The sequence below is a fragment of the Budorcas taxicolor genome, chromosome 14 (assembly GCF_023091745.1).
Source record: "Budorcas taxicolor isolate Tak-1 chromosome 14, Takin1.1, whole genome shotgun sequence".
NCBI lineage: Eukaryota > Metazoa > Chordata > Mammalia > Artiodactyla > Bovidae > Budorcas > Budorcas taxicolor.
In genome coordinates, this window is record NC_068923.1 from 50,873,985 (window position 1) to 50,887,731 (window position 13,747).

Below are 13,747 nucleotides of genomic sequence, written 5' to 3' on the forward strand. Positions count from 1 at the left end.
GCAAGTTCTATTTGCAGCAAGTTTTTTCAAGTTTAAGTTTATTCAAGCTGCTTGTACCTAAGCAGCAGGGCCTAGAGTAACATATCAATTTCTCTGGCCCACAATGGTCAAAAAACTAACTGCAAAGTGCCCGTGCAGGAGATTTACTTCAACTTGACGTTTTCCTTGAAAACAGGAATGGACGTAAAACTTGGGATAAGGCACTAATACAGTTAATGACTCTGGCTGGTAGCTCAGTTGATAGAATCCACCTGCCAGTGCAGGAGATGCAGGAGACATGGGTTCGATCTCTGAGTTGGGAAGATCCCCTGGAGAAGGAAATGGCAACCCATTCCAGTATTCCTGCCTGGGAAATCCCAGGGACAGAGGAGCCAGGGGGGCTACAGTCCATAGGGCTGCAAAGAGTTGGACATGACTGAGCACATACACAATGGAGGCAAAGAGCAGAGCCAAGAATTTTATTTTGCAAAATTACTTGAAAGGCCCAAGGTGAAAGAAACATAGAAAAAAATAACGGTGCAGCACTGTGACCTCGTGCTAGGTGGATTCTTTGAGCACTGTGCTGCGCGCCCCCCATTTCTATTATTAATTTTTCAGCAGATTTTTCTTTCAACACCATCAAAAAATTCCACATAACTCAAGACAGTAATTTACTCTTAAAGGAAACACACCTGCAACTTTATTAATAACCAACTTTTTATTAGAGCAGATACAGTTGTGAAAACTGTACATTATACATTTTGGTTTCAAGGATTATAAATAACGGAACTCGCAGGTAGGGAGTTCTTTTTCACAGCAAGAAACTTTAAATAAACAAAGTCATGTTTTATTAAGTACATTGGCAGACTTCATGTGCTGTCCAAAATGTAGAGTACAGTATAACAACCCATTAGAAAGAGCCTTTCATGTAAAATACAGCTGTGCACATTTTAGAAAAATACCAACAATTTGAGCTTTGTTTTAAAAAAGCTTATAAATCATACATATATTTATAAATGGAACCAACATGCTCACTTTATAAACATATCCTTTATTATCTGTTACCCATTACTTCCAAAGCATTACACATTTGAAATAAACACTTAAGATTAAATATTTTATTTCACTTTTTTTAAAAAAAATCAGCTTTCCCAGCATCAAGAGCTATGGGGTTAGGAAGGAGCAGTGAGAGTATGGAGATCGACACAGGAACTGAAACGTTTCTTGGGTAAAAATGTACTTCCTAGATTTGAAAGTCAAAGGAAAATGTAAAAAATAAATATACAAGATGTAATTTTCATTTGCTCTCTTTCTGCTTTCTTCTTTATTCCATACTGGTCACACCCAGGAGTTTCAACATATTGTACTTCTGCAAAAAACACCACTGGGTTACTACCCTGCAGGTGACATTCACTCCACATCTGTGCTAACATATGACTTCTCTCTTATGTATCGAAATGGTAGCAAATAAGGTAAGAAGAATCTGATTAAACCATGCAGATCATGAAAATACTTAGGAATAGCTCCCTCTCCTCAATGTTTTACCAAGATTAAATGGACAACTTTCCTCTCCTGATTTTCTCTTTAAATAATTATATAAAGCCCACATAGTTTCTCTAAATAAGCATGCTTCTGAGTAATAAAGAATAAATTATAAAACAGCAAAAAAATCAGTTTATGTCAGAATAACAAAGGACTGCAAAAGACAGATACTTAAAAATTGTCTACGCCTTTAAAGTGTGAAATAAAATTACAAAAGGACTATGAAAAACACGAAAGGCATAAAATTGAGAAGCACTGATTGAACGAAGCTTTATGCTCTACCTGAATGTATTCAACGAAAATTTGTAAGTTGGGGGAAAAAAAAAAAGAGCAGTTATTAATAGCATCTTGCTTAACTTTCATGGGAATTAACATAGCCACTGACAAGATTTTATTTGGTTGGTAAAGTACGTCAGCAATGAAACTGAATCCTTTAAACACTGATTACTGCAACCCATGCAACATTTTGACTACACTTCTTAGACTTCTGTTGTCTTTCAGCTTTTAAAATTTAGCACCTCCGAAGTGCATAAATAAATTCATCTCAGTAGCTTTAAAAATGTTTAAGTGATTTCTTAGGTATAATGCCTTCAAATTGCTAAATTTTAAATAGCCTTTTACAGGTTTAGGAAGACTAAAAATGACATGAAGAATGATGTATTGCTATCAAAATAAACACATCTTCTCTAGAATTCTGTTGTTTTCTTTTCCTCGAGATGTGACACGTGTGCTTCCTCCAGCCAGGCCCGCACGCTGCAGGTGACCACACATCAGATTTAAGTAAACAGCAGAAATGAACAGAACCGTGCACAAGCCGACAAAACCTTCTCTCCCGGGCCGTTCCAGGAGATGAGAAAGCAGCAGGTCGTGGCATAAGACTGGTGAGTGATGCTGCTGCCTGCTTCCTCTGCGGAGACAGGAGTGGATGGTGGAACCATGGCCGCGGCAACACAATCCTCCGACCGCATTCCTAGGGCGGTCGTTTGCTTCCCCAGCTCCCTACTAGCAACGTCAGATGGTAAAATAGTAAGGCAGCTGTTGACTTCCATCAAAAAAAGAAAAAAAAAAGCAGCTCCATACATCTCCAGTTTAGTCACACTCTGCTAGGACAGATGGAGTAGCCAATGCCAAGAACTTCGCCGGATGGGGCTGCTTCAGCAGATGTTAAGAAAGAATGATTATTAAGTTTTGCTCTCCAACATGGTTGCCTGCTTCAGCTCCCAGAGGACCCCACAGCCACAACGCCTTCCCAGGGGGACTGGACAGGTCCTCCAGTTGAATTTTCCATCTTTCTCTCTCTCTCTCTCGTGAGCCCATCCTAATTCCAAGCCTCCTTCCCTGTGTCTGAGTCTGCCTGGAGTGTGCCATTTAAAGGGCTGATGACACCACTGCAGAGGACCGTGGGCTCACACCACTAGTTGTCATGACTTCACCGAAGGGTCAAAACAGTGATATCATTAAGTAACTATGTTGAATCATATTCAGGCGCAGCCAAAATTAAATTGAAGGACAATGCACGGTTGTTAAAAAAAAGGTAAATCTGAATAGGGGAAAAGAATGTGATAGATTGTGATTTTATATAGAAATTAAGGCTATTCTTACCTTTCCTAATTCCAATCAAGTTAGAAAGTGAACAAAAAGAATGGCCAACCCGATATTCAACAGCATGACGAGGATGATCATGATTGAATTAGGGCCCTGGAAATGAAACAGAACGAAACAGAAAACTCTAAGTGTCACCTTTCCATAATAGTTAAATTAGCTCACAAAACCAATTACCAAAAATACTTAAAAAGACACAACACAGTTGCAAGTCTGTATAGTCAAAGTTACCTGTAGTCATGTACAGGTGTGAGTTGGACCATAAAGAAGGCTGAGTGCCTAAGAATTGATGCTTTCAAACTGTGGTGCTGGAGAAGACTCTTGAGAGTCCCTCGGACAGCAAAGAGATCAAACCAGTCAATCCTAAAGGAAATCATCGCTGAATATTCATTTGGAAGGACTGATGTTGAAATTTCAATACTTTGGCACCTGATGTGAAGAGTTGACTCATTAGAAAAGGCCCTCATGTTGGGAAAGATTGAGGGCAGGAGGAAAAGAGGCTGGGAGAGGATGAGATGGTTAGATAGCATCACTAACTCAATGGACATGAGTCTAAGCAAACTCCAGCGGACAGTGAAGGACAAGGAAGCCTGGCATGCTGCCATCCAAAGGGGCTGCAAAGAACTGGACGTAACTTAGTGTGTGAATAACAACAACAACACAGTTGCAGTAAATAAAGCATGAATAACGACAACAGTTCTAAAAGGTATAAACTAAAAATAGCTATGCTGTGTTTAGATGGAGTCATCTCTGAGCTTTCATACAAAAATGAACCTAGTATTGATTAAACCTAAAAAATGACTTAAAAAATAACTGACTTCACCTTAAAACACTGGGCAACAGTCTGGGTGAGACACAGCTCACCATAATGGGTTTAAAACTGATGGGAATTAGAGATGTATTTTTGTTAGGTAGGGTGTAATTTAGACTCGGAGAAGGCAATGGCAACCCACTCCAGTACTCTTGCCTGGAAAACCCCATGGGCAGAGGAGCCTGGTAGGCTGCAGTCCATGGGGTCGTGAAGAGTCAGACATGACTGAGTGACTTCACTTTCACTTTTCACCTTCATGCATTGGAGAAGGAAATGGCAACCCACTCCAGTGTTCTTGCCTGGAGAATCCCAGGGACAGAGGAGCCTGGTGGGCTGCCGTCTATGGGGTCGCAGAGTTGGACATGACTGAAGCGACTTAGCAGCAATTTGGACTAGGAAGAAATCATTTCCTCATCAAGGCAGCTGGAAACGGGAGAGTGAAATCTGAAGGATGGTGAGGCTGCTCCGGCAAAGTTCAGGAAAAACTCAGGAGGAGGTTCTTTGACTCTTGTTTTTCCTGGTTTTCTTTTTGGATACCATCCTTTTCTTAATGTAAAAACTATAAGTGGGAAGTTGAACCTTTTGTAAATTACTGTGCAAGATCTAATTTTTAATTTCTCTGCTCACACCCACAGCATTTCAGAAATCAAGTTATATTTTAACAAATCACAGAATCCTATTTTGGTAAGTACCACTATAATAAATACCACACAGTCTAAAGTGCCCCAAATTTACTTTTTTAAAATACAAAACAAAACTGCTGTATGACCCATCTGTTTAGATCTGGTTATGTCTGGCTATCTTTATCATAAAGAGGCATTCTTGGTATTAACTATTAAAATAGTGTCTAATTCTTAAGTAGCATTAAAAGTGCTCTAAAACTTGCCTTATAAGGGAGGTGGGGTAGGTAGTTTTATTCTCATTTTATGGACGAGGAAAGAGTTGTACACTATGGTGAAACTGTGTCAGTCTTCAGATGCTATAATGATGTGGTTTGTGGGGGTTGGGGGGTGGTGAGTGAGTAAGGGAGGCTGGAACTGCCATTGGCTAGTGCTCATCTCACGGGGTCCAGGGCTTGAGTCCTGTGTCCTTCAAGGAGGCCTCCTTTCTGGATGAGGCCACATCCTCCCTGGTAGAGGTCAGAGTGCCTCCTCTTTCTGTGTCCTAACACTTCACACCTTACTGTCCTTTCTTGTTAACTGTCATCTTTTCCCATAGACTGAGTCCCACAGGGGTCCTCCTTGTTCACCATTGTGTACCCACACTTAAGGGCTGTCCAGTTCATCCAGACAACCAGTATTTAATGAGAACCCACCTTCCACTTTTCCAAGTACTATAGATGTGGTGGCTGAACAGATATATTCACTGTATTAAATGAAGAACAAGGAGATTCATAAAATCAGGGTGACAGAGAGGAGGAATAAAAATGGGTGTTATAGAGGGATTCTTAGAAGAAAAAGCCTAGTTCCTAAACTCCAAGTAAGGGAGGAAAATAATTCCTCACAGTGATTATTAGTTCCCTTTTACAAACCTCCAAAAAGATAAGTGTCTTGCCCAAGGTTACTCAGCCAGTTTGAGTGAATTAGAACTGAGATTAAACACCTTTGGTCTGTTCACTTCAGAACAACATGTCCTTCATCTCCATTAAAGTCACAGGCCATAGTTTACAAATAACTTACCATCAACTTCTTTAACGTGGCATTTTCATCGATATCCCATAGTATCAGAAAAACATCAGTTCTTGATAATGATCAATGGGTCTTTTAAAATAGTTGTGTTCTAAATTAATAGGAGAGTACTAACCTGTGTAACTCCTCATTTATGGTTAACTTAGAACACATAACTAATGTGTTAGAACTCAGAAAATAACTGATGATCTTTCAACATTATTAGTTAGGCCGGAGATTACAGAAATGCTATTAATATACATACTGAATAGACTTTGCTCACTGAATGTGTTTAGATTTTCTTAGGAATGTGTTAAGAATTCTGGGATCCTTTCAACTCTTTTCGATTAGTGGATTTCATTTCATAATTTCTCAAGACTGTGAGTGATAATGAAAGAAGACAGGGAAAGTAACGTCAAACCAATATGATGCAAAGTCCAGTGACTTACAGGGGACCCTGAGAAAGCAGAATGATAGAGAAAGTACTTTCAGTAAAGGGGTGCCTGGACCTTTCACTCCCACTCTGAGTCCTTAAAAGGTTCCATGAATTTATCTAACTTTTTGAATTGGTTAGTATTTTGGGTTTGTGTATATTTATACAGACATAATTTCTATTGAATAAGTATTTCTCCCATATATATTCTAATATACACATATATTTATCCTACCAGTATAGCTCCACTTACAAAGGTATTTTTAAAGATGACTCAGTTTAGATAAGAGTAAACTGGCAATAAAAGGCTCAAACAAACAGCCAGGTAAAAAAAATAAATTCTGGGACACTATGTTTAACAGGTGGATATCAAGACATGACCTCTGTGCTCGTCAGACACCTGGGCTGGGTACAGAGTGTAAAGCTTTAAGGTGAAGTCTCATAAATATGACTGCGGTGGCCAGTTGTAGCTTAAAATAGTAAAAAGAAAAAAAGTCAGTCTTGCTTTTGAAGACTGACTGAGACAGGTGTAATACAAGAAGCTGCTGGGGCAGGGCACAGTACAAGTCTTGATTAGAAGACACTTTCAGGCAGTTAGAAACTAAAGTGCAGGAAGTCAAACTATGGAAAGAAATTCTAACTCAAGAAGTTTTTTCTTCAAGAGACTATCACTCATTTAAAATTATGAAGAATTTTCTGAAGAGTTAGTACAATTTGCTAAACTTCAAGCTTTTCCAAAAACATGAAAAGGGCAAAAGTTAATTATATGTGTTTACTGTGTGTGTGATTCAGACCTGATCTGACATGGCTGCCTTAGGTTTTATAACAATTCAGAAGAAAGGTTGGGTAAATCTCAAACTTGGAAGCTGATCAGTGTAACTGCTAAGAGAAAAGTGTGGGTTGTTCTCAGGAGTTGAGTCTCCTAACTAGAAGACCACTCACTAGTCTCTTTGATCATAAGGTTCTCAAGTTGCCATATTGCAAAAATCCTACAAAAATCTTGGCATCACACAGAATGTACTTTCCTGGGACGTGAGTCCACATGCAGCCACTGCCCATAGGAGTCACAGACTGGAGGAAGGTTGTAAAGTAATCCTTGTTATGGCTCCCCTTCTCCCAGTGTTAGCCTGTGTCCCCGAAGATTCTCTCTATTTCTAGGAATCAACACCCAGGGTGATCCTGAGGATGGATCAAAATCTACTGGAAAATATTTATGAACTGTTTATGCTCCAACTAGTGTTGAGGTGAACTTAATAATAGTCAATGCTTTCTGAATACCTACCCTATGCAAGGAACTAAGACCTTTACAAGTTATCAACTCACAACCACTGATATTAATCTTCACAAAGCTTGATATAGGTACAGATGAAGAAACTAAGTCAGAGCAGGTTAAGAAACTTGCCTAAAAGTCAAAGAGCTGGTAAGTAACACAGCTGGGATCTGAACCTATGGTGTCTGGCGTAAGTGGCCACACCCATAGCTAGTAGCCTACACTCTCAGTAAGTTGGCTGACTACAATTCTGCAAATTGTTTGGTGATTCTGATTCAAAGCAGACCTCTCACACTGTCTCACAAAGAGGAACTCAGTCTGGTTTCCCCCCTAATGTCTGCTTTAGTGTGAATGTTTCTACGAGTTTCCAAGTTGTTATTTGTAAACTTGCAACTTATACACTGTCTTAATTTCAAAATTGTATGTAGCGCTCTTTTGTTTTAAAGGTCATTCACTGACTACCTTCAGGATGATTCTGTCACTTTCCTAACTCCTTGTGAAGAGGACTTCCCTGATGGCTCAGATGGTAAAGCGTCTGTCTACAATGCGGGAGACCTGGGTTTGATCCCTGGGTTGGGAAGATCCGCTGGAGAAGGAAATGGCAATCCACTCCAGTACTACTGCCTGGAAAATCCCATGGAAAGAGGAGCCTGGTAGGCTACAGTCCACGGGGTCGCAAAGAGTTGGACACGACTGAGCGACGTTCCTTGTGAAGAAAACAGTTATCAGGGGTGTGAAAGGCAGCTTTCTGTTATCAAGCAAGGGAAGATTAATTGTTAAACTCTTCACACACAGGCACCAATTCAGCCCTGATTTCCAGAGCTGCTGGCCGCCTCCTATCCTGGGGTGTCCAAGGGAACCCTAGAGACCAGCCTGCAGAGCTGCACGATGCTTGGCTGACTCCCAGAATCCAAATGTTCTGCACATCCACGAAACAGATGCTGTTTCTAAACAAGAAGGCGCTAATTCACCAAACATACCAATCAGTAACAGTTTATTGCAGGTAAGAACTAGGTAACTCACCTAATGTGAGGGACACTGGGGCATATACTTTCTCTTAGGAAGTTCTGAAAATCAACTGAACCCACTAATGGGTACCCAAAAGGTATAAACGATATAGCCTTGTATTGTCTGAATTTTCCTCTTGTAAATCAAGCATACTAATACCAATTTATATGGGAAACCTGACTAACCCTATGGATAAATGCTGAAAGCCAAAAGAGAGGTTATCACATTTAACAAATTCAGTAGTGATAACATTCAGATGTATTTAGTATCAGGATACTGATATATCAATGTTAAAAAAAAGGCTTACTAAACAGTGAGTCTCAAAGTTACTGTTTTGAAAACCACATATCTATATAAGCACTTGACTCTTGGAAAGTTAATCATGTTAATTTGATTAATTTATATTTAGATAATTAAAAAGGTGAGAATTTAAAGAAGGTGGGAACCCATGTTAATAGATATTAGCAAAATAAACCTAAGAAATTTCAAACATAAAAGTTAGTTGAAAAATGAATTTCAGTGTTAAACCTATGAGCAGACTGAACAGGCAAAAGTGAACCAATGGTTGTATTCTTGTTGGCCAAAATATTAATCTACACCTTTATGCAAATATGTCTCAGAAATTACTAGTCAATACTGGGTCAACTGTGGCTTCTTCCCTAAATTACAATCTTTTCCAAAGCCATATGACCAGGTGAACAATTTAATAGAATTTTAAATCTTACTGAATAAGGATATCAGAGAGCTTTCTGGTTGAATAATAAAAACAGTAAATGGTGAAGACTCATAATAAAACTAGCATCTATAAGAAAACTGAAATTTTAGCAAGATTGACACTCTGAGGAATTAGAAAACCAAAGCAACTTTCTTAACCAACTGAAAATTTTCACTTCTTATACAGGAAAGTAGTAGTTCTGAAAAGCCTGGCTATTAAATAAAATCCAAACTAAACATTTATGAGAATAATTCACAATAACCAGAAAAGATGTTTTGTCGAAAGATGCTGACTGTTGTGGGGTGGAGTCTAAAGGCAAGTTAAGAACTTAGCAAATGGCAGTGGACCTCTCCTTCTGGTTAGAGCACGACAGCCGGCCTCTGGGCCAAGGCCCATGATTCCTTCCCAGCCCCAGCAGTCAGCTGTTGTTACAGGCTGCCCGTTTGTGTCCCCTGCCCCCAAATTCACACAATAAAGCCCTAAGCCGTGGAGGATGGACCTTTGGGAGGTGATCAGGTCATGAGGTTGGAGCCCTTTGACGGTATTAGGAGAGGACTCAGGGAGAAGGTGGCCCGTGGTCCATGGACCAGGCAGTGGGTTTTCACCAGACCTCAGATCTGCTGGTGCCTTGATCTTGGGACCACTGAGCCTCCAGAATTGTGAGAAATAAGCATTTGCTTTTTAAACCACTCAGTTCAAGGTACAGTTTTTCGTTACCACAGCTGGAGCTGATAAGACAGCTCCCATGAAGCTTACCGCCACGTGCTGGTAAAGGCTTGTGAAAGTGGAGCTGGGACAAGGCAGTCACGTGAGCCCACCTGTAGGAAGCCTGAGGGAGGTCGCAAATGCTGCCCAGAGAGCCCCTGGTGGCTAGGCTACTGGTGCTAGTAAACGCTACCCTTCACAGCCCTGGGCTCCTCATCGTCATCAAGGCGTTGATCGCCCCTGATGCCACCCAGAAGAACCCAGAGGAGCAGAGGGACAGGGAACCACGTCTTGTACAACTTACTGAATTGGCTTCTTTTTCCAAAGCAGGGCGCACATCGCTGCTTGCTGGGTTCTTTGGTATAGCAAGTTCAGACTTCTTAGCTTTTGGCTCAGCTTTGCTTTCTTTGGCAACTGGTTTTGTCACAGATTTAGGGGGACTCCACTTGTTGGGTGACGGCTTGTGCACCAGTGCCGAGGAAGACTGGCTCGACCCCTCCTCCTCCGTGTCCTCCGGAGGGTGCTGGGGGGCGTTCAGTTTCACGTAGTAGCCGTGGTACTGAGAGTGCAGCTCCCCGTTACTGGGGTTGGGGATGTGGTGGCGGCCAGAGTACTTGGAGGAGGGCACGACCGCCCCCACCTCCTTTGGGGGGGCCTTGGAGGTCAAGGGCTTGTTGACGGCAGCTGTCACCTTCTCCTCAGCCGCGCTGCGTTTGTCCTGGTTGAGTCTCGCCCCTGAACTGGGGTTCTGCTTCCTTGCGGGCTTTGGGGAGGGAGAGCGGCCTTGTCTGGGACTTGGCTCAGGAGACTCTGGGGGTGTGGTGCCTTTGCGGTAGAAGTGAGGCGATTCCTTTGGTGTGGGGGGCTTTTCCGGGACCTTGTCTTCGGGATTTTCTTTAGCATCTACACCTTCCTGAAATCTCTGTTTGATGTAATCTGGGCCTGGGGAGAAAGTGGACAACAGAAGGGGAGGTGATAAAATGAAAATAAGGCATAAAGGCTTATTCCTCTCATGGCTACAGATATATAAATATTTGCGAAATCAACTTAGCCTTTCCTCTTTTTCTCTAAAATGTATTTATAAGGCTTTGACTAAGCACAAGGATGTTTCATGCCCTGGGAGAAAGATTAAGGTGATTATGTACTTGCCTGAAGACTCCCATGGACAGAGGAGCCTGGCAGGCTACGGTCCACAGGGTCGCACAGATTTGGACACTACTTAGCACGCACACGCACATATGTACCATTAATTTACACCATTTTGACAGCCATAAAGGTGAGACAGTCCTGATTTCCCCAGTAATTGTACTGTTTCCTCTCACTGGCAGAACAGGGAGGCAGAATTCATATAGATGGAGCACCGCTGACAGCACCATAATTAATCTGCACGTTCAAATTACATGGTATCACTAAAATGCAAAGTATGTGCTCATATACAAAAATAAACTGACTCGTATGCTTAATATTTAATATATTAGAACACTTAAATATATTAAAAGAATGTTTAAAAAATCATCTACACTGGAGGAGGAGAACATGCATATAACCTATTTTTTAATGACCCTTCATTAAAACCGCCCAGTTAGAAACAAACACCGAAGTGCAGGTTACACTTCACAGGATAACTTACTCAGAGGCCCTTCAGAGTCTGGCTTTGCATCGGCCGCATTTCTGCAGGCATCAGAGTTAAGACAAGCCAGCTGTCTTTGGCTCTGCAGTCTCAAGACTTTTTTTCTGAGTACTTTAGAATTGTTTAACAATCACATATTTTTATAAAAAAGAATTGTTTTTAAAAAGGGACCCTGGTGCATTGTTATTTTATGGGCAGGTTTAGGGGAGAGTAAGGAGAACTTGTACCACAAGCTTGTCCCACCAGCTGTGAGCGCTTCAGGAGGCCAGCATCCGGAGAAGGGAGTCTCTGCAGACCTCAGATGTGCTCCCAGGCACTCTGCCCTTCCCCAGTAGCCTCCCCTGTACAGCCTTTGGCCACCACATCACCCGGCCACCATTTCTCATCAAAGGAAATCAAATCAAGGTCACCCAGTCCAAGTGGCCCTCTTCTCTGCAAATGGGAGGTAGCTGACTGTATCATCTCTGGAGTATCCAAGGGAGAACTCACCCACCAACTTGCTTATAGGAACTGACCAGCTCTTGTCAATTCCAGAGCATTGCCTCTATTAACTTTCCTTCCTCCCTCCATGCCGAGCCCTCACCCCAGGCGGGGCTGAAACACAATTATCCCTGATTGTTAAAAATGCATACTACTTCCCTCACAGATGAATGGATAGAGAGGTTTAGACACACAAAACTGACAGACAAAGACTGAAGCGACTTAGGAGCAGCAGCAGCAGCATGGCCCCATGGATGGACTTGGAGGGCATGATGCTAAGTGAAATGAGTCAGAGAAAGACAAATGCCATATGGTATCCCTTATATGTGGAATAAATTTGACATCTAAGGGATAGCATTTGTCTTTCTCTGACTTATTTCACTTAGCATCATGAATATGTGAAACTAGCAGGCTCACAGGTATAGAGAACAATCTTGTGGTTACCAGTGCAGAGGGAGGGACAGGCAGTGTATGGGTCGGGGAGTGGGAGATACAAACTACAGGTGGTAAGACACGCTCAGGATGTACTGTACAACATGGAGAACATAGCTAATATCTTGGAATAACTGTAAATGGAAAATAACCTTTAAAATTGTATGAAAATAAATTACCGATTAGTCACGTTCTTCCTGGGACGATCTGAATAATTATTTATTGTGAGATGGCCATTTATTATACAAGGTGTTTTCCAAAGTGTTAAGCCTCACGAAAATCCTAGCAAGTGGGCATTATCCTGATTTTACTGATATGGAAACAGCTGCAGTAGCTGAAAAACCCAAAGTCACACAGCTCCTGTGGATCCTTAAGATAAAATATCACGCAACATGTAATATATTAAGCCCAGAAATGAGAATTCCCAAGGGCCCACATTTATAGATTGCACTAAGGGACAAAAGCATAAGAGTTCTATCTCACAGTCCACCCTGCAGATGATAAAGCCACCACTCGGCATTCAAACTTCCCAAACAGGTCAAGATCGCATGTCAACAATCGAGATTTCCTTTCTAAACTTAAGGTTAAGCGCTCTCTTTACAAAAACTGGCAATTTTCTTTTAAATCCACTAAACATGACTATGAATTCTTGGCACAGAGAAAGTTATCTCGCTTGGCTATCCTATCCCCTCTTCAGGCGAATGTTCCCAACCCAGGAATTGAACCAGGGTCTCCTGCACTGCAGACGGATTCTCTACCAGCTGAGCTATTAGGAAAGCCTGAAGAAAAAGAGGCAACTGCAATTATTCAAAAGGTGCTGTTTTTCTTTCCAGCTCCTTCCTGGGGGATCTGACTAGACCATTACCACCAGGAGAAAGCAGCATTAGCAGCAACCCTGGAAGGGGAGGTTTCTCATCAACAGGCTCGCCCTGACTTTCAAAAACCCACGAGAAGAATTTATCCTGGTTTTTCACGGAGAAGAAGTCCCTCATCTACTGCAGACTTATTTTCACCCAACACCCCCTCTGCAGGATGCTGATGGCATATTTTCTCCCACCCTTCAACGCCACGTTTCATCAGACTTTGGTTTCACTTGTGCTTCACTTTCATCCAATTTTAGAGCATGACTGAAATACCCATCTAGGCATGGTAGTAAATGTTCTGTGCAAAGGTAATTAATAGGCAAGACTCTTAAAGCCAATGGATTTCCCCCTTAAAGTCAGCTAACTCTGAAACACAAATTACAAAGTACTTTCAATGTCTTCAATCCAAGGGGTAAGTGCAAAAGTTATTTTTGCAGACCTTTCTATCTTAAGATTAAGGCATACGAAAAGCTAATGTCTGACTTAAATACACACACCAAAAAGAACAGGAATAAAATAGACTCTGGCAGGCGTGGCTAGTTATACATTCTTAAAGTTGGAAGAAGAGAGTCACTGAACCACAGGAAATAAAGCTGTCACAAAGCCCGCG

General features: G+C 41.5%; 1 protein-coding gene across 5 annotated transcripts in view; it reads right to left on the reverse strand.

Annotated features, from left to right (window-relative positions):
* Nucleotides 1-449: 449 nt before the first annotated feature.
* Nucleotides 450-13,747, reverse strand: part of JPH1 (junctophilin 1) — an 88,641-nt gene continuing 75,343 nt past the window's right edge. Inside the window, exons 4-6 of one of the 5 annotated variants that reach the window (XM_052651446.1) lie at nucleotides 10,037-10,674; nucleotides 3,124-3,219; nucleotides 450-2,948 (exon numbers count right to left, since the gene is read on the reverse strand). In XM_052651446.1, the coding sequence (XP_052507406.1) occupies nucleotides 3,139-3,219; nucleotides 10,037-10,674 (719 nt within the window). In that variant the 3' untranslated portion in view covers nucleotides 450-2,948; nucleotides 3,124-3,138. Of the gene's footprint in view, nucleotides 2,987-3,123; nucleotides 3,220-10,036; nucleotides 10,675-13,747 lie in introns of all 5 variants that reach the window. The other 4 variants (XM_052651445.1, XM_052651448.1, XM_052651447.1 and 1 more) reach the window with 4 other exon arrangements.